The following is a 17,273-nucleotide window of genomic DNA, read 5'->3' on the forward strand; positions in this document are numbered from 1 at the left end:
CTGGCCACAAACGTGCACCCACTTTTCATGCAAATTAACGCCTTTTGGCAAACCAAACATACGCACAAACTTGTTCCAATCACGCAGCACTTCATTTTATATCATAAATATGTAATAAACCAAAATTTATAATTAAAATCGCTGCAGAAAACACATTCAATCGCTGAAATATCACTACGAAGAGGTAGAAGACGGTGTAAACAAAACCGAAAAACGTCAAAAACGCGACGCAAACTTTTTTCTGAAAATCGAACACAAATACAACGATGGCTGATTAGGTGATCTGTAGTCGTTGGTTCATGGTAAATTACTACACTGCACTATCATATCCGATAAAAGTCGGATAACATAATGGATTAGAGAGGAGCAAAAATTAAAAAAAAAAACTCGTTTTTGGAAAGAATTGAGAGAACGCCTTTTAATTCAGAGGATGTAGAAACAACACTTCACTTGCGGCATGTTTTGAAGTATTTTGGTGGGAAAAATACATGCCGGAGTGGCAACACTATTGGAGTCTTCCTTTGTTTTGATCTCTTCTTTATTTTCTATGCCATTTCGTCATTTTGCGTTTGGCCGTTTTGATTTCGCAGAAAACATTCTAGACGTGAATTGCCAGAGTGGTAGGGATAGTGGATTTATTGTTTTGCAATCATTTATAGCAAATAGGGAATATCAATATGAATTTACTAGAACTACCAGACTGTATGCTCCTGGACATCTTCGAGTTTCTTACCTATGAAGAGGTATCTAAAAACCGCTTGGTAAGTATCCAGCTATGCAAAGAAAAAAGTGGAAAACCACGCGTTAGTTACACATCTAACGGCATAATGTTTGTCAATTTAAATTCTAGGTTTGCAGAAGAATAAACCAAATTTGTCAACAAGTGCTAAACGGAGGTTTCAGTCGCGCTGTTCGTCAGCACACAACTATCTTTAAACGCATCAAATCAATGCTCCCGCGTAGGGAATCCGAACGACGGTGTGTAGCTAGAACCTAAAAAACTATGACGTCAATAGAGACTAATATATTTTTTTACAGGAATCATAGTCTTGCGCGTCATGCTGATATCCTAACATCCATAGAGACGCGAATTTCCATGCTTTCAATGACATATTGCAAGTACATAGACCTGAATTTGTGCTGCTTCATTCCCGGTCGGGTGTTGGATGAAATTTTTCGAATTCTCTCATTGGTGTCAAAAACGCGTAAAACCCTTCGGCCACATGAAGTTCTCCAGGAGTTACGGGATATATCGTCCATGGCTATAGAACATTTTGATGAAAAAATCGCCAATCTTTTAAAATCGTATGTAGATTCTGTTGGAAACAGGTCTAATGCTGGCGGTATTGAAAACAAACGTATAACACCGGCAAGTTCTGGTTTAGGTAACATAATCTTCAGTGTTCAGACTGGTAGCTCCAGTATGTGGCCACAATCAAACAGCACGTCCAAAATGTGGACACCACCAACACGAGCAGCTCCAATGAAGATGACTTGCAATACATGCAACGACTCCGCTTGTGAAGCTATACTTAACCGTATGGCTGCACTGATTAACATGAAGTCGCCACATTCAGACAGTTCTGATTCCACAGATTGGGACTCTTTGTACACCGCAATAGGGTGCTGCGGTAGTAAAACAGCTGGCACGAGCCCTAGAAACGAAGGCCAACAAAATCGCAGTGGATGCCCAGAAGCAAGAGCTACCATGGCCAAGTATAAGAAGCTTGAGTTGGAGTACAAAAACGGAATCCAAAGGGTATAAATACGATGTTTTTTTGCCTATTATTATAATCGAATATAAATTTCAGATGAACCGAATGCAGCATATACAGGTGCAACAATCGCGCCGCTTACAACAGACTATGAACACTATTGCTACGATGAGCACTCAGATCACTGAACTTAAAAAACGTTTAGAGGACTTGGACGCAAAGAACAGGGAAATATCTGCAAATATTAAACAAATTAATCCAGCTACAGGGGAATCAACTAATGCAGCACCTGTTGTTGGTGCGGTACCTTCTACAGAAGTGAATGATGACGGAGTAGATGTTAGTATTGACCCATCGGAAGGACCGTCAGCTGCCAAAAAACGACGTTGTGATGGAAATTCGACTGGGGGGAAGAGAAAACCTGACGCGGGCGAAAAACCAGAATAGGTTTCTAAGTTCAAACATTTCCAAAATTACCGATTTTTATTAGCGATTTAAAGGATAAGTGCAACTGCTAATGTGTTTTCAATTAGAAATCACATCTTAAGGATAGCTGGCTTCCTAACCATTATTACCTTATCATAAGATAAGTCTTGAAATACACATTTAGCATTTGATAACGCCCTAATGCACAAGCTCCCAGAAGCCAGCCGATCTGAGCTCATTTATCTACCAAAATCTTAAATATTTTCATTGGGCGGATATGCAATGTCCATTTTGATCGACTGATTTTAACCATAGCTGATTTGTTGTATTAATGCAAAAGAAATGATTGCTTTTTGGGAACTGTAAATACCTAGCAGTTATGTATTTTATACCTTGTTTAAATAAATTGACTTATGCCTATAGTTTATTTCTTTATTAGAAAACATTGGTCACTTAGTGGTCCCCTGCATCACCATTCTTAGACCTTCGTTTTTTTTCTTTTCAAATAAATCTAAAACGATTTTATGTTTAGGCTGCGGTTTAAATTTAGTACCGCTTAGCTTTTTCGATGAAAGTTGGATGTTTTTAAGCAAGAATAAAAAATGTACCGTGTCCCGCATAGTGAAAAACATTGCAAATGCCGAGTATAATTTAAGAAAATAGGCGATATTAAAAATGAATCGTTTGCGAGTTATATGTTTCGAAAAGTAGCCTGCCAATTCGGCTTTAAGGCTGATATTTAATGCTTCTTGTTCTTGCCGTACCGTTCATATTTGCTCTTTGACGAGTGCCAAAGGGCCAACGGGATTGCTAATGAGGGCAACGTCATTATAGCGAAAGCAACCCAATCAAAGAAGTGTGATGAGAACCGCTTGTTGAATTCACCAAGATTGATGATGCCACCTTCACCAGGCTCTGAGCTTACAGCCAGTTGCAACTATAAACCAAATTCATTAATACTTATATCGATTTACATTTAAGTAATTATTTACCTTTTCGACCTCTTCAACAGGCTTATAGGAAATCTCGGCGGCAGTAAAATTGAAATATCCGTACGATTTTGGACGCACCACTAAAACATGTGTGTAGTTGGCTTGTGGAGCAATACGCTCCACAGTGGCTGTGGGTTGACCTCCGACTACATCGAACGCTTCAGAAGGGAATCCATTGTCTACTAATTTTACATTGGTGGCGGCGCCGTTTCCTACATTGTAAATTGTATATCGCACCAGCAAATCACTCTGTTCAACCAGATATTTGTTGAGGATTTGTTTCGAAACAAGCAAACGTGCGCTGGTCTCTTCATCCGAGAGGCAAACATTTGAAATGGCTAATAGGAGGCAGGTCGTAAATAGTGTTTTGAACATCCTGTAAGGAGTGCCAGAAATGTTAATTTCAAGTTCATTGGTACAGAGAATAAATTTGCAAAATTTCACATTGTCGACGTGGAAACTAAAGCACCCGGCAAAGCAAAACTATATGCCATCGGCAATGTTATTTAAATATTTTAGCCAGTTGTGGTTCATACATTATTAATTGTACTTACTTGAGTAACTCTAGATAATAATCTCAGCTAAAATATCTTAAATATGTTGTTAAATTTCTGCACTACACGAACAATGTCCCATCAATACAACTTGATAAAATTGTAGTGAAATTTTGACGGAACTATGTGACGTGTAAGCTTCGTGTTTTTCAAATGTCACAATTCGTATTCACAAGTTGTGGCGCCATCTAACTGTGATGTGTTAGACGAGGAAAAAGTTGCTTTCAAGTTGATCACACGCAGCTGTTTGACTTGACTCTCAAGTTGCCTCACGACTTGAAAGGAAAAATTTATATCAAGACGAAGTTCAAATTTAAGGGTTAATCTTCATGAAACCAAAGAACGTAAATCTATAAGAAGAGACGACTCGCTGAAGTATGGCGAGTGAGTCTAGAAGGTTTGCCAGAGGAATTCGCGTCCGTTTTGACATCTTGCTAGAATAAGCAAGGCAAATTTATACAAGGTGGTGTTGATGACGAATTCCAATTTTCGCCGCGGACCTTCCTAATTTCAAAATTATGTGTTTGTAACAAAATGAATTCGCCTTGTTTATTGCTAATTTATTCAAATTCTGTTAATTTGGTGCCGCTCTGTGCTCACGCCAGAGAACGTTTATGAATGAGAAGGCGCATTTTCTTTGTGAACTAATTGTCGCCAAAAATTTTGAGTTTTGACCCTGCGCTGTGTTGAACGCAATTGTTGATCGCAAAGTTGAACTGGTTGAACAATGCAAACAGATTTTAATTTAAAATGTGCAGTCCGCCTTATGAGATTTACCTGTTTTTATACTTATCGATAGTTATCAATTTATCGAATGTTCACAATGGTTTGTTTACAATGCATCATCAACTTGCAGCTGGTTTTTTGTTATTTTGTTGATATACCTTTTATGCATTTAATTAACTTCGAATTAGAAGCTAAACGTGCGTAGCCAAGCTAAGAAGATGGGCTTGAAATCGAGGTAAGTGCTTATTGTCCAAATATTGTGTAAATCCCAGAGAATTCTTTGTTTACATACACTTGTGTGGTAGCACAAGTTGACTTACTACGACCTTGAATGACCTTTCATGCGTATTATCAGTAAAGTGCTTGGCCTGGTGTACGTAGTCAGTTTTTAGTATTCAAGCGTTTCGGACGTTAAATCGTTGTCTAATCTTAGTTCGGCTTTGTAAAGATTTGGGGAAAAATAATTTTGTAAATATGTCGAGTATTTCTGTTGTTGCTACAAAGCCATATGATGGGCAAAAACCCGGCACTAGTGGATTACGCAAAAAGGTATCTGTATAAATTAGTTTGCAACATTCGACTTAACGATTTAGTGTGAGTTGGAATAAACTAAACTAGTCTTCTTAAAAGGTAAAAGTTTTCACGCAACAAAATTATACTGAAAACTTTGTCCAGTGTATTTTGGACGCTAATGGTACAGCATTGCAAGGATCGCTAATTGTGGTGGGCGGTGATGGTCGCTACTATTGTAAGGAAGCAGCGGAGCTTATTATCCGTATGTGCGCTGCGAATGGGGTGAGTATTTGGGCAATAAAACACTTGTCCACATAAATATCTCTGCTGTCAGAAGTAACAAGAGTAACTCCATTTAAAACTTTGTAGTTTTTGTAAAATGTATTGTAATTTTTTGGGTACCTATTATCGGTCCTCTGTAAGAAAGGGTTGTTAAAATATAATTGTACATAAATGTTTCATAAGTATGTACACATTTAGTTTAAATAAGTTTTTTAGTGAACAAAACTACAAAATATCAAAGAAAATTTGTATAACTGGCGCCACAGATATGTATGTATAGTATATATAGTACATACTACTGATAAACTGATAAACTGAACTTATAAATATGCTTTATCATTATTAGGTTGCAAAATTATTGGTTGGCCAAAATGGTATACTATCCACTCCAGCAGTTTCAAGTTTGATTCGTCATAATAAGGCACTGGGTAAGAAATTATGTGTATTGTATGAATATACATATGTGTATATGTATGAGTAAATCTCCTTTTAAAATATACCGCAATTTGAAGGCACACGTAACTCAAAAAGTAAATTTTTATTATATTAGCTTGTAGTCCGGTCAAATTAGACCAAAAATAGGAGTGAAGTTACAAAAATTCCCACCCAGCTGAAAATTGGTGTTTTGAACAATCCTACCAAGCTGGGTGGGAATTTTTTTAACCTCTTCTTCAGCAAAATCAGTCATATTCATAAATAAAATAAAATACAATAAAATTAAAGCGCTAGATAAATACATTCAAAATGGAAAGCCAGTGAATAACCACTTTCGCATTTAAGTTTTTGCATACGATGTTAGATTTGTTTACACATAGTGCACCATAAAAATGGTTTGTTTACACGCTATTTAAAATTTTTATATTTGCATTATTTCTTATCAGCATTTTGAGCTTACTTAAGGGGGCACCTCTGAATGTCAATGGACTCTTGATAAGACATCATTTCTCACATACTTATATTTATATGCACATGTATGCAATACAGTTTCAATTGAAAGCCTATTAAATTTGTTTCTTTATTTTTAGTACTTATGAAACTAGGCAGTTAATTTAAGTCTTGTTACATTTCATTAAGTTTCCTTGCGTTGAGCCCCTAAAAAAATTTACTACCCCATATTTTAGAAAATACGCGTTTTCTTGACATCGTTAGAACAGCGCTTTCTATTTTACTTGAAAAAGTTTTTTGCTTCTTCCGTAAAATTTCAAAATTTGCCCATACGGCCTTATGCATTGATAGTGACGATACGTACAGTTTGAACAATTTTCATGGAATCTTTTCAGGTGGAATTGTGCTGACTGCATCCCACAATCCCGGCGGTCCCGACAACGATTTCGGCATTAAATTCAATTGCGAAAATGGAGGACCTGCACCGGATGCTGTAACAAACAATATCTACCAACTTTCTACTGCCATTAAGGAATACAAAATTGTCAATGGCTTAGACATCGACATTAGTAAAATAGGTATTAACAAATATGATATCAACGGTAAGACTTTCGTTGTTGAGGTCATCGACTCAGTCGCGAATTATGTCACCCACATGAAGGAAATATTCGATTTTGAGAAACTACGCGAGTTTGTTAGCGGCAAGGCAACTGGCAACCCACTCAAAATGCGCATAGATTCGTTGAACGGTGTAACCGGCTCTTATGTACGTGAAATTTTTCTGAACGCTTTGGGTGCAGCAGAGAGCTGTGTAGTTCATACAACACCTCTACCCGATTTTGGTGGCTTGCATCCGGACCCAAATCTAACGTACGCCAAAGACTTGGTGCAGGCCGTTGCTCAAGGAGACTACGATATCGGCGCTGCATTCGACGGCGATGGAGTAAGTTAATTTTAAAGTACAGTGTTATGCAAAATATAACTACATATTTTCTTTCGATCTTTGTTACTTGGGGCTTTTAAAGGACCGCAATATGATAATAGGTCATCGGGCTTTTTTTGTCACTCCCAGTGACTCATTGGCAGTTATCGCAAACAACTTGGAATGTATTCCTTACTTTAGGAAAAATGGCATACAAGGCTTTGCTAGAAGCATGCCTACAGCATCTGCTGTTGATTTGGTTGGAAAGAAGCTGGGTAAAGAGGTATTTGAAGTCCCCACCGGTTGGAAGTATTTCGGCAACCTAATGGATGCCGGACGCCTATGCTTATGTGGCGAGGAGAGTTTCGGCACCGGTTCCAACCACATACGCGAAAAAGATGGCATTTGGGCGGTTTTAGCCTGGCTTTCCGTTATGCAAAACACCGGCAAAGGTATTGAAGATATTCTTAAAGATCATTGGGCTACCTATGGGCGTAACTACTTCACACGCTACGACTACGAGGAATGTGAATTGGATCCTTGTAATGAAATGATTGCAACCATGGAGAGGAATATTACGGATCCTTCATTTGTGGGAAAGAGCTTTACGAGCGGCGGAAAAACATATCAAGTAAAGATTGCTGATAATTTCAGCTATACTGATCCCGTGGATAATTCCGTTGCTACAAAGCAAGGCTTGCGTATTGTCTTCGAGGACGGTAGTCGTATTGTTATTCGTCTCAGTGGTACGGGTAGTTCAGGCGCTACTGTTCGGTGAGTAAAATATTTTTTATTTTTTTTTTTTAATTTAGTTTCTAGTTTGAATATCGGTAATACGTTTATAAATATTTAATTTTAGTTTGTATATTGACTCGTACGAGAAAGATAATGTACTCGGCCAAGCTAGCGACATGTTGAAACCACTTATAGACATCGCCTTGGAGATTTCCCAACTACCAAAGTTTACCGGACGCAATGCACCCACAGTCATTACATAAGGAAACATTTAAAAAAGCAGCATGTGCCTAATTTCGGCTATACCGCCTAACAAATTTCAAGCATAGAACGTATTACAATGGTTAAAGTTATCAGTCGTAAATCGTCAGCAATGCCAGTACTATAATTTGACCCTTTTTTAATTTAATACTTAATAAACAAGAATAAACAAGTTTGCGTTTGCTATAAACAACGACAGGTTTAAACAATTACAAATAATACTCAAGTTTTGTTGCTTAAAGCTAAATAATCAAATTGATTTAGTATAATGGTGGGACATCGTTCGGACAAAACAGATCGCGGTAGCTTGGCTAACCTAAGAAATGTTTCGAGGAAATGCAACGCTGTTGTTCCTTCCATGCTGATTTCGCTTTTCGTGCTAGAAAGAGTGTCACTTTAATTTTCATGAGATGAAGTTAAATATTGACAGCTCATTTACCTGATATTCGACTCCACTATCACAGTGGCATATTGGCAAAGATAGGTCAAATACAAAAACTTCACCTCCTTGTGGAACTGCTGCAAAACAGTCAATAATCCGACCAACAGAGGAGTGCCGTCTATATTGTCTTTGGCGTTTTTGGCTAGCAAGCTATTCGTGTTCAGGGTAAATTGAAGTCGTGGCAGATGTGCTATTGTAAACAAAAATAAAAACAGTGCTACGTGATGAGTACTTTTGGTAGAAAGAAAAACTTGCTCAAGCGGTTCGTAGGAACCCGTGAATGCTAAGTACTCGTTGAACTCAATGAGCAATTGGCTGCCACCCTCCGAATCGATGAACTTTGTATAAACAGCTGGTTGTTCCAATTCATTCAACAATGCCCTGCAACATTAGAAATTTAAATATGTACTTATGAATTTTTCCCCGATACCCTCTTTTACCTGTTGAATGTTTCCAGAGCCGATTCTAAATTTTTCGAATTGCATTTGCTGCTCCTGTTCAATTCGAATGCCAATTGTTGTCGCAATGTCTGCTTATGACCCAAATTGAGCAACCATTCCAACAACGTCGGCCACACTTTTATCCAGCGATTATAGTAGTTGAAATAGAATTTTGATGGGTTTGCCGCATTCGTACCCGGGAAATGTTTTGATTCCAATTCCGTACTCAGGCTTTTAAGCGCTTCCACCCACATATTATCACTTGATAGGTTCTTTTGCATCTTCTCCAGATTCTGCTTTAGATCAGCCGCAAACATATAAGAGTACAGTCTATCCAAGCCCACCAATCCTGCAGGTCCGATCGCTTCACGTACTTTGCCAAAGAAGCATGCATTTAGTACTTCCTTGTGTGGTGCACGTTTCTCATACCAGGTTGCTTTCAGTTCTAGAAATATTGTTTGCTTGGGATCCGTACATTGGAGTATTTCGTTTGCCAAGCGACCAATGAAATTATTTGATTTCGAAGCGTCACCCTGTAAGGGGGGAAAGCTTGGTATGGGTATAGTCTGGCTCTGATAGCGCGACTGCCAATCCTGTATTTTATTTCGTAAAAACGCATTGCATTCCTTTTCCACATTGTAGTTAATAATTCGTGTGATTTCTTCTTGCAAGATCTTCAAACCATGAATCTTCAAATAATCTTGAATATATTCAAAGGAGCGCCTGTACCCATCCATAACTTTTGATAAGGCTAATAGTTTGCCTTCCAGCTCAGCCATGGGTTGTTGCTTCGATTTGTTCGTTTTCGTAAAGATCAGTCCGAGATTGAGCGCGTTTGCGAGGTGTCGCACAAGCTCTTTGCGGATGCCATCTTCCAGCAGTTGTTTGGGGTCGAGTTCAATTACACCAACCAGAGTCTTTTTCATCATCAACACACCTTCCGTGAAAATCGCAATCGAATGCGTAAGCTTAGCGATGGCATAGCGGTCATCGAACTGGGCATACTCCTTCAGTTTATCCTTTTCCAGGCGAGTGGGTATTTCGTGCAGCACCTCAGTTTGCAAATGTATAATCCGCGACAAAAGGCTAAACATGGTTTCAGGAATAATTTGCAAGACCTTGCGCATGTAATTTGCGAGTTCTGTGCTGTAGTAATTGGAAACGGACACTAAATCCTCGCTGTGTGCTTGATTTATACGCAGTAGTGGTATTTCAAGAGCACTGGCCAGCTTGAGGAATGCAGCACGCAAGCGTATTACAGATTTTGGTTGTTTTTTAATACTTTCTTGCATAATTGTAGTGAAGTCCCTATCAAGTAAGCGCCAGGCGTAACTCAAATCGCTTATAAGTTGCATATTGATGAGGATATTCTCTTTGATGTTAATGACCTAGAAGGAATATCAAAATATTTATTAGAGATTTTTACGAAAAAACTGCATACCTGTATCATGCGGTGTAAGAACTCCCGTGTTTCGACCAAATACTGCTTTACTTGCATATTAGATTGGAGATTATGGAATTCCTCCACCTCTTCCAGAGCCTGTATCAATTGGATCAATGTTCGCCCTGAGACGTTAGTGTTTTCTGCGTCAAGCTTTTCAACTTCTTTCGAAATTTCACTGAACCAAAGCTTTAACTGTGGGTTATTCTCTATTTTTGATAAAGGCCGCGAGCCACCGAATGCTTCACCAAGCTCATTGAGACGATCCAGAGCATCACGCTTGAATTGGGACCAGCGTTCATTCTTTGCGCTTAATAAATTACGCAATATATCTTTGACGACCAACTCCAATTGGCTACAGTCAAGCAAAAGTTCTAACAGTTGTGTGCTTTGATAATTAAGTTCAGAGCAGACCTGTTGCTGAACCTGTTGTGTCTTTTGTGAGTTTTGAGATAATTGGACAACTGGTTTGGAGGTGTGAGTAAAATACCAGCGCAACAGAACGTTGCATTGTCGCATCAAGGGAAGAAGTTTTGCAATATTTTGTAAGACAAAATCATCAGTCAAAACACCCACCCGTAAAATTTCTTGGGTTTGTTTTAATGTTTTGACCATTTTCTCCCTGTGTAGCAAACAGAAGCCCTTCAAGCCTGTGTCCACTACTGGTGATAGAGCTGCTTTTGCGGCTTTGAATTCATCCCAGGCAGCAATCAAGTTAATCGTAACACCCATGTATATAGATACAACCCAATTGTCAGCGTAGAATTTGTCGACGATTTCACGCATTTGCGCCACTTGCAAGTGTAAAGTTTGCGGTGTGAAGAAAAGACACACAAAAAGCATAGCTGCTTGTGTAGAGAGGGCGGTGGAGCGATGATCAGGATGAGGGTAAATGGCCAACTGATTATAAAGATCGTCACATCGCAATCGCCCTATTACCATGTCAATAAAGTTTTGGTCGAATTTAAAACGAGAAAAATAAGCAACTGGGTATTGCGTTGGGGACGTTTGTTTAGAGTTGGAGTGGTTTGTGGCACAGTTTGCTACGAACCCTGTTGATCGAAGCAGCATGCATACGTCATCTATATTACTATCACCTTGCGCCTTTGCAGCACTATAGCGATAATACGATATTAAAAGACGCTCACGTACTGTGCCTGGAATGTGATAATCAAGAAGCAATAGCATTGTACCAAACAAATACAAAGCTTCACACTAAAATAAAAAGTGTAATATTATTAATGAAATTAAATGGTTTGGAAATATTTCACCAATAGCTGTTTTCCTTCTCCATCTTGTAATACAGATTCTAGGGTCTGTTGTATATAGTAGCCTCTGTTCAGTTCATCGACGAACTGATTAAGATCCACAGCATACTGGTGCGTACTCTCAAATGCTAAATAAAACCGTGTCAGTATTTCCAAATAATTTTCGCGTACTTCATCGTCCAAATCTTGTAATTCCTTAAAAGAAAATAAATAACGATTAAGCGATAATCATTACTTTTTTTGTAAGCTTACCGGGCTGTCTTCTATTTTTTTCTCTTGGGCCTCTGCGACTTTCAAGTAACTAAAATCCAAAATTATGTCGGAATACTTGTGAAGATCAACCTTGGATTCTAAACTATAAATCCAGTTTTGTTTACATTTCAATTTGTTCTTCTTTAGACCAAATTCTTACCGATAAATTTCTGGAATGTAATCCTTTAGTCGCAATATTTCCGCTATTATAGCATTGCCTACAGATGTAATGTGCAATAAACTTTGGCCGCAAGCATTATTTTCGGCAAGAAATTCCGTCATCTTTGCAATTATTTGACAAATTAAAGTAAATCCCGAACAAAAATCTTCCTGCTAACATAAGTAGGGATGAAAGATGGAACTACTAGTGATGGAGAACTATCGATGCGGCTAACGATAGTATCGATGGTTTCATTTGGTCGCCGCTATCGAATTTTTCTAAACACTATCGATAGTTGTATGTTGTTCACATTGTTGGAATTGGACTATCCCAAAAACACCAAAAAAAATTATAGTGTAAAAAACTAAAACCTCGTCATTTATAATTCGTACTGTCATCAGGTATTAACTTGAGAATAGAAATCGCTGCATCTTTCAGGCGCATCAATACTTTCAGGCATATCAAAACCTTAGCTCTCAACTAACCTCAAGTTGAGCTCAAACTTAAATGTTGGTTGGGTTGTTATTTACTTGTATCATCCCTACTCTGCCTACATTTTTACACAAAAATTTAAAAAATAATTTTGTAAAACAAAGAGTTAAGAGCTCGCATTTATATGTATTACTAATCACTTCATATTAGTAATGTCGCTAGTGGAGGCATATCGGTCGAACTGGCTGATAGCCACTTTTGGATGCATACTTCTAATTGCTGGACTCTCTGTCCTCTCCTGGAACGAGGTATGTAGACGCCACAGCAGCTCAAGCGTTCGCTGCCATGAAAACCTAAGCACACAAAATATACAAATTTCTCTTTTAACAGGGCCGAGCGGTGCACAGAACTTTGTCACTAGATGAAGCTTTGAACGATGCAATAACGCTGGATTCTAATGACGAATTAGATTACAACTATAATGGGCGCATAGTGCATTTAACCGGTGCCATAGTGATTGGAGAGCCACTTACCGAACCAGACTATAATATTCAAGTTTTAGCGGTAAAGTTGAAGCGACGAGTACAAATGTTCCAGTGGGTAGAAGAGACAGTGTAAGTTATATTTTCAGAGTACATAGTAGTGATTTATGGAGTAAATAAAATAAGCAATGTCTTTCTTAATTTTGCAGTGAACATAACTACGGTGAGAGTATTGCGTCTGTACAAACCGAAAGTCGCTCGTATTATTACTATACGGAATGGCGGGATAAATTAATTGACTCCCGAAATTTTTACATACAAACTGGTCACCAAAATCCCAATCGTTTCCCCGTGGAAAGTCAAACGCAAATCGCCGATGCAGCGTTTATAGGAAAATACGAGTTGGGTAGCGAAATAAAAAATAAATTTACAAACTATGTGGAGTTAACATCAGACACAAGGCCAGAAGATCCTACGATCAAAATGCATTTAGGACTCTACTACCACACGAACGATGTTTTCAATCCGGAAATAGGCGACACACGCTTATTATTTTCTTTTGCTGGAATGGAGGGTGAAGTAGTGAGTAGATTAAAGAAACCATGTACAAACATATGTATGTATACATTTATGATTTATATTTTTAGTATACTGTAGTTGGGAAATTGGCGAATAACAAAATATTACCATACCGCACTAGTAGAGGAGTTGATGTTCTGCTCGTATACAGCGGTGAACTCGGTCTAGGTGAAGTATTTAAGTTGGAGCATCATGCCCAACGACTAACAACATGGGGCTATCGCTTTATGGGTTGGGTACTTGTTTTCTTCGGTGTAACTTGCACATCTACACTTTTACATATTATTCGTGAGTATACTGAAAAAAAGATAAGTAGGAATTTAATTGATAATTATATTTCTTTATCTTGCAGTAAGTCATATTAATTTTCTCGCCGCATTGGCGCCGGATCCACTCTATCCCGTTGGCGCCAACCTATTTCTGTCACTTTCAATCGCCTTGATCATTGCTTCCATCGCTTGGATATTGCATCGGCCAATGATTGGAGCTAGTTTATTATTTGCTGCCGCCTCACCATTTGTGTGGTGTGCTCGTAGTGTAGCAAATTACCAACCCATGAATTAAAAGTTTTGATTTAGTTTTTGAAGTTGAGCAACTGCCATATTTTCATACTAGTCATTAGAATAGATGAATATTAGTTAAAAGCAATAATTTGTGTTATTTATACAGACTATGTGCATACAAACATACATATGTGTATAATACTTACGGTGACCATTCGTCCTGTATTATACGGTACAGTCCTCTTTTTTGACCAATTAGTTCTGGCAATTTATACGGGACCCCAAATGTTCTCTATTTCTTTGAATGCCCTGTATTTGTCCCGTAATCGGGGTTCGGTATTTCGACGCCTTCAAATCTCATTAAAATTACATGTCTATAAACCAGTTTTAAATGATGTTGGAATACGATCGTATGATCCATAAACAGTTATTATTTTCTAATCTGAATGCATGTGCTTCAAATCGAGGAACACATACAGCGATCAAAATATAAATTAGGATTCTACATTTTAGCAAGGTTCGGCTATTTTTCTTTTGTTTATTTAATTTATTTTTTCAAGTAAAGCTCTTTTCCTAACAAAAACCATATAAATCCAGATTCCCGACTTGGCAAAAACTATGAGAATTAATTCTGCAAATTTTCACCAAAATTTCAAACTTTTTAATCAGAAGCTTTAGAAAAAAAATTTGGTTGCAGTTTTGTAGCTCATTAAAATTGAGTATAAAGTATAAAGTACAAGTGCAACATGCTGATCATTTGCTTCCCTATCAACAAATTGTCGAACATATAACTTTGTATGAAAAAAATGCGTAGCACCGTCGACAAAAAAAATTCCCAAAAATTAACGGTAAGTCCTAGCTACTTAAACTTGCACTTTATCGTACTAAACTTTAAAGAAACTTTTGTAAAAAAATTTTGTGGAGTAAAAATCTCCAGAAAGATTTCCGACAAATTTGTAATGTTACTATAAGGATGCTGGTTCAGGGCTAATACATACATAGCTTTTATGGAAGAAATTAGCAAAATTATTTTTTGTCCCGTATTCGGCTCGCATAAATATGGTCACCGTAATAGTACTCAGCCAATTTTAAATTCTTTAATTAAGCATGACCAAACAATTTGATAACGAATTAAAAATCCAATATTTACTTGGTTAAAGAAGCAATGCATCTCTGGCTTATAATATTAATTTTTATCTTAAAGCTACAATGAAATTTAGTTCTGATAATTTTCGTAACTGCCCTCATTAACCGAATTTGCAGTGTTGGTATTTTCAGTCGATCCAGAATTTGAAATTGACTTGATTTCACTATCGTGCGATATTGTTGTGGTAGACGTATGTACACTTGGGCTTTGTGATTTGGTCGGTTCTTGGTTATTACCATTATGTTCTTCAAAACGAACAAATGGTTCAAAACTGTTAATATGTACTGAGCCTCGATGCAATGTACCAGATTCTGCTTCAAATAGTATTTCATTGATAAATTTTTCTGCCAATAACCGTTGTTCTCGTTGTAAACGTTTAAGCTTATGCGTCCAGGTTCGTGCGATGGATTCCTCTTCAGGAAACGTACTTGAAAGATAATCGCAAGCTATGCTGAGTAGTTCATCTGGTGTTTGGCCAGCTGCAACTGCACCGCTTGATGGCGAATAACGTGAACGCTTTGCTGGTCCTACTGGCGATTCCGATTCCTGTCTTGCATGATTGTATTCTGCGGAGTTTGTGGTTTGTACATTTGGCGCCGTATTTGCAACAGTTAACTGTGATGTGGTAGTTGGAGGAGGTGTCCGCTCTGGATCAAGTTTTTGAGAGTTCCCAAATGATTTGTGAAACATTTCGGCAATGCTCGGGGGTGATTGAACCGTACCCACGCCCATCATTGTGCGGAAATTGTAAGTTGATGCTGGTGAATCGATAAATGATGCTTGCGACTGTGAATTTTCGCTAAATGCTGAGAAATTATCGCCCCGCGTACTTGGATTGACTGCCAGAAATTTCTCGGTATTTCGTAGAAAATCCAATTCATGAAACGTCCAACAACGTGGATGATGAACGGTACCATTTCGACGGGCGCTCTCCACAACTTTTAACTCTTTTCGGTAGTTTGTTCGCAATGTGTTAATCTTCTTCTTTACATCTTCTACGTTTGCATCACGTTTGAGGTAGCGATAGATTGGGACAAGCTGTTCGTAGGCTTCGGCTCGTTTGTCTCGATTCGTGTAATCCCGTAGAGAAGTGTCCCAAAGAACTGGAAGATCGCGATAGGTGTGAATAAAAGCACGCAGAAAGTGTCGATTTTCTTCAGCGCCAGTCATTTGTTTCATAGGAGTGAGATACTTATCGGGCGCCAGCATTTCGAATTCCAACGGTTATAAAATTGGCAAGCTGTCGGAAACGGATATGCTGCTTTCTGAGTTAGTCCTTTCCAGTGAAATGTGAAAACTAGGGATAAATATCCTCAATTCCACAGCAGTTGGAGGTTGAAGTATTGAAGTACTGATGGAGGTATGAGGTATTGAAGAACTGTCACTACAAAGATTTGACGTATTGCTGCATTGTTTGTTGCATTGTACAATGCAGTTGAAGTATTGACAGATAAACGATAAACGATAAACATTAAGTACTAGTGGAGGTTTCCGGGCTGACGGTTTTGAAGAATTTTTTTGTTCTAATTTTATTACTAAGGCGTCTAATAAATGCATGGCTTTTAGTTCTAGAAGAATAAAAGTCAGTGGAGACATGTCTTTTTTGTATAATTTCTGATTTTAATTACTCAACTTCTTTTGCACCAGAGCAACTGTCAAAAATTTCCAGCAGTAAAAAGTTACGAATTGGCACAACAGATGTGTTAAATTTTCTCGCCATAATAAAAAGTTTTTGATTGAATTTTTTATTTTTGTTTCTGAAATTAATTGTTTGACTAAAATATTTTCTGTTCATGCAAAATAAGAACGCGAGGCAATGTAAGGATAATATGTTACATATTTAGGTAATTTTTATCATTTTCTATATAGTGTTTTAGATTTTGAAGAAAAAGGAGGCGCGACATCTGGAAGAGGGTAGTACAGTCAAAGAATGCGTTCATGTGATATCGTAATAAATTTGTAGCGACATTATTGTGACAGCTCTAAGCATCGCTGAACACAACTCAACCTCACTTTTTTGACGTTTATGTGTCCGTTGGTTTTTGATTTTGCTGTGCGCCGCGCCGCAGTCGCTTGAATTTCGCCGTCGGGCAGCGTTGTCGTTGTTTTTCCTATC

The 17,273-nt window shown here is 38.0% G+C and overlaps 6 protein-coding genes across 8 annotated transcripts; 3 read left to right on the forward strand and 3 right to left on the reverse strand.

Moving 5' to 3' along the window:
- The first annotated feature begins 549 nt into the window (after positions 1 to 549).
- On the forward strand, positions 550 to 2,563 carry LOC118748094. Its single transcript, XM_036482397.1, has 4 exons — positions 550 to 761; positions 851 to 978; positions 1,039 to 1,759; positions 1,812 to 2,563. The coding sequence occupies exons 1-4, from the start codon at positions 678 to 680 to the stop codon at positions 2,160 to 2,162; spliced, it is 1,284 nt and encodes a 427-aa protein (XP_036338290.1). The 5' UTR covers positions 550 to 677; the 3' UTR covers positions 2,163 to 2,563.
- Positions 2,560 to 3,823, reverse strand: LOC118748095 (translocon-associated protein subunit beta). The gene is made up of 3 exons (XM_036482398.1): positions 3,688 to 3,823; positions 3,134 to 3,509; positions 2,560 to 3,078 (listed from the first exon to the last, which is right to left on the reverse strand). Exons 2-3 carry the CDS (start codon positions 3,506 to 3,508, stop codon positions 2,881 to 2,883), a joined length of 573 nt encoding a protein of 190 aa, XP_036338291.1. The 5' UTR covers position 3,509; positions 3,688 to 3,823; the 3' UTR covers positions 2,560 to 2,880.
- Positions 3,824 to 4,494: 671 nt separating this feature from the next.
- LOC118748097 (phosphoglucomutase) lies at positions 4,495 to 8,211 on the forward strand. Of its 2 annotated transcripts, XM_036482401.1 has the most exons (7): positions 4,495 to 4,648; positions 4,847 to 4,962; positions 5,044 to 5,208; positions 5,555 to 5,636; positions 6,489 to 7,036; positions 7,119 to 7,789; positions 7,875 to 8,211. In XM_036482401.1, the coding sequence occupies exons 2-7, from the start codon at positions 4,888 to 4,890 to the stop codon at positions 8,011 to 8,013; spliced, it is 1,680 nt and encodes a 559-aa protein (XP_036338294.1). In that variant the 5' UTR covers positions 4,495 to 4,648; positions 4,847 to 4,887; the 3' UTR covers positions 8,014 to 8,211. The 2 variants fall into 2 exon arrangements, with proteins under 2 accessions (XP_036338294.1, XP_036338295.1); XM_036482402.1 differs by lacking the exon at positions 4,847 to 4,962 and having other exon boundaries at positions 4,500 to 4,648.
- LOC118748096 (WASH complex subunit homolog 5) lies at positions 8,151 to 12,303 on the reverse strand. Of its 2 annotated transcripts, none has more exons than XM_036482399.1 (7): positions 12,015 to 12,297; positions 11,855 to 11,957; positions 11,606 to 11,797; positions 10,335 to 11,549; positions 8,894 to 10,281; positions 8,451 to 8,834; positions 8,151 to 8,390 (listed from the first exon to the last, which is right to left on the reverse strand). In XM_036482399.1, the coding sequence occupies exons 1-7, from the start codon at positions 12,134 to 12,136 to the stop codon at positions 8,234 to 8,236; spliced, it is 3,561 nt and encodes a 1,186-aa protein (XP_036338292.1). In that variant the 5' UTR covers positions 12,137 to 12,297; the 3' UTR covers positions 8,151 to 8,233. The 2 variants fall into 2 exon arrangements, with proteins under 2 accessions (XP_036338292.1, XP_036338293.1); XM_036482400.1 differs by lacking the exon at positions 8,151 to 8,390 and having other exon boundaries at positions 8,504 to 8,643; positions 8,709 to 8,834; positions 12,015 to 12,303.
- Positions 12,304 to 12,518: 215 nt separating this feature from the next.
- LOC118748099 (transmembrane protein 43 homolog) lies at positions 12,519 to 14,098 on the forward strand. Its single transcript, XM_036482403.1, has 5 exons — positions 12,519 to 12,754; positions 12,837 to 13,060; positions 13,138 to 13,510; positions 13,576 to 13,795; positions 13,860 to 14,098. The coding sequence occupies exons 1-5, from the start codon at positions 12,659 to 12,661 to the stop codon at positions 14,069 to 14,071; spliced, it is 1,125 nt and encodes a 374-aa protein (XP_036338296.1). The 5' UTR covers positions 12,519 to 12,658; the 3' UTR covers positions 14,072 to 14,098.
- A 1,038-nt stretch (positions 14,099 to 15,136) lies between these two features.
- LOC118748100 lies at positions 15,137 to 16,703 on the reverse strand. Its single transcript, XM_036482404.1, has one exon. The coding sequence runs from the start codon at positions 16,364 to 16,366 to the stop codon at positions 15,227 to 15,229; it is 1,140 nt and encodes a 379-aa protein (XP_036338297.1). The 5' UTR covers positions 16,367 to 16,703; the 3' UTR covers positions 15,137 to 15,226.
- Between the last annotated feature and the right edge of the window lie 570 nt (positions 16,704 to 17,273).

This window comes from Rhagoletis pomonella, unplaced genomic scaffold (genome assembly GCF_013731165.1).
Source record: "Rhagoletis pomonella isolate Grant_MI unplaced genomic scaffold, Rhpom_1.0 Rhpom_scaffold_00012, whole genome shotgun sequence".
Taxonomy (NCBI): domain Eukaryota; kingdom Metazoa; phylum Arthropoda; class Insecta; order Diptera; family Tephritidae; genus Rhagoletis; species Rhagoletis pomonella.

What these genes read in the sequence shown, in the direction of transcription:
- LOC118748099 (XM_036482403.1), top strand. Translation starts at nt 12,659, where the DNA reads ATGTCGCTAGTGGAGGCATATCGGTCGAACTGGCTGATAGCCACTTTT. An exon ending in CAGTGGGTAGAAGAGACAGT is followed by an intron (nt 13,061 to 13,137) that starts GTAAGTTATATT and finishes TTAATTTTGCAG; the next exon opens with TGAACATAACTACGGTGAGA. An exon ending in TACACTTTTACATATTATTC is followed by an intron (nt 13,796 to 13,859) that starts GTGAGTATACTG and finishes TTTATCTTGCAG; the next exon opens with TAAGTCATATTAATTTTCTC.
- LOC118748095 (XM_036482398.1), bottom strand. Translation starts at nt 3,508, where the DNA reads ATGTTCAAAACACTATTTACGACCTGCCTCCTATTAGCCATTTCAAAT. An exon ending in CTGTTGAAGAGGTCGAAAAG is followed by an intron (nt 3,079 to 3,133) that starts GTAAATAATTAC and finishes TTTGGTTTATAG; the next exon opens with TTGCAACTGGCTGTAAGCTC.
- LOC118748094 (XM_036482397.1), top strand. Translation starts at nt 678, where the DNA reads ATGAATTTACTAGAACTACCAGACTGTATGCTCCTGGACATCTTCGAG. An exon ending in AGGTATCTAAAAACCGCTTG is followed by an intron (nt 762 to 850) that starts GTAAGTATCCAG and finishes TTTAAATTCTAG; the next exon opens with GTTTGCAGAAGAATAAACCA. An exon ending in CGTAGGGAATCCGAACGACG is followed by an intron (nt 979 to 1,038) that starts GTGTGTAGCTAG and finishes ATTTTTTTACAG; the next exon opens with GAATCATAGTCTTGCGCGTC.
- LOC118748097 (XM_036482401.1), top strand. Translation starts at nt 4,888, where the DNA reads ATGTCGAGTATTTCTGTTGTTGCTACAAAGCCATATGATGGGCAAAAA. An exon ending in GTATGTGCGCTGCGAATGGG is followed by an intron (nt 5,209 to 5,554) that starts GTGAGTATTTGG and finishes TATCATTATTAG; the next exon opens with GTTGCAAAATTATTGGTTGG. An exon ending in TCGTCATAATAAGGCACTGG is followed by an intron (nt 5,637 to 6,488) that starts GTAAGAAATTAT and finishes GAATCTTTTCAG; the next exon opens with GTGGAATTGTGCTGACTGCA.
- LOC118748100 (XM_036482404.1), bottom strand. Translation starts at nt 16,366, where the DNA reads ATGCTGGCGCCCGATAAGTATCTCACTCCTATGAAACAAATGACTGGC.
- LOC118748096 (XM_036482399.1), bottom strand. Translation starts at nt 12,136, where the DNA reads ATGACGGAATTTCTTGCCGAAAATAATGCTTGCGGCCAAAGTTTATTG. An exon ending in TACATTCCAGAAATTTATCG is followed by an intron (nt 11,958 to 12,014) that starts GTAAGAATTTGG and finishes CTGGATTTATAG; the next exon opens with TTTAGAATCCAAGGTTGATC. An exon ending in ATAGTGGAGTCGAATATCAG is followed by an intron (nt 8,391 to 8,450) that starts GTAAATGAGCTG and finishes CACTCTTTCTAG; the next exon opens with CACGAAAAGCGAAATCAGCA.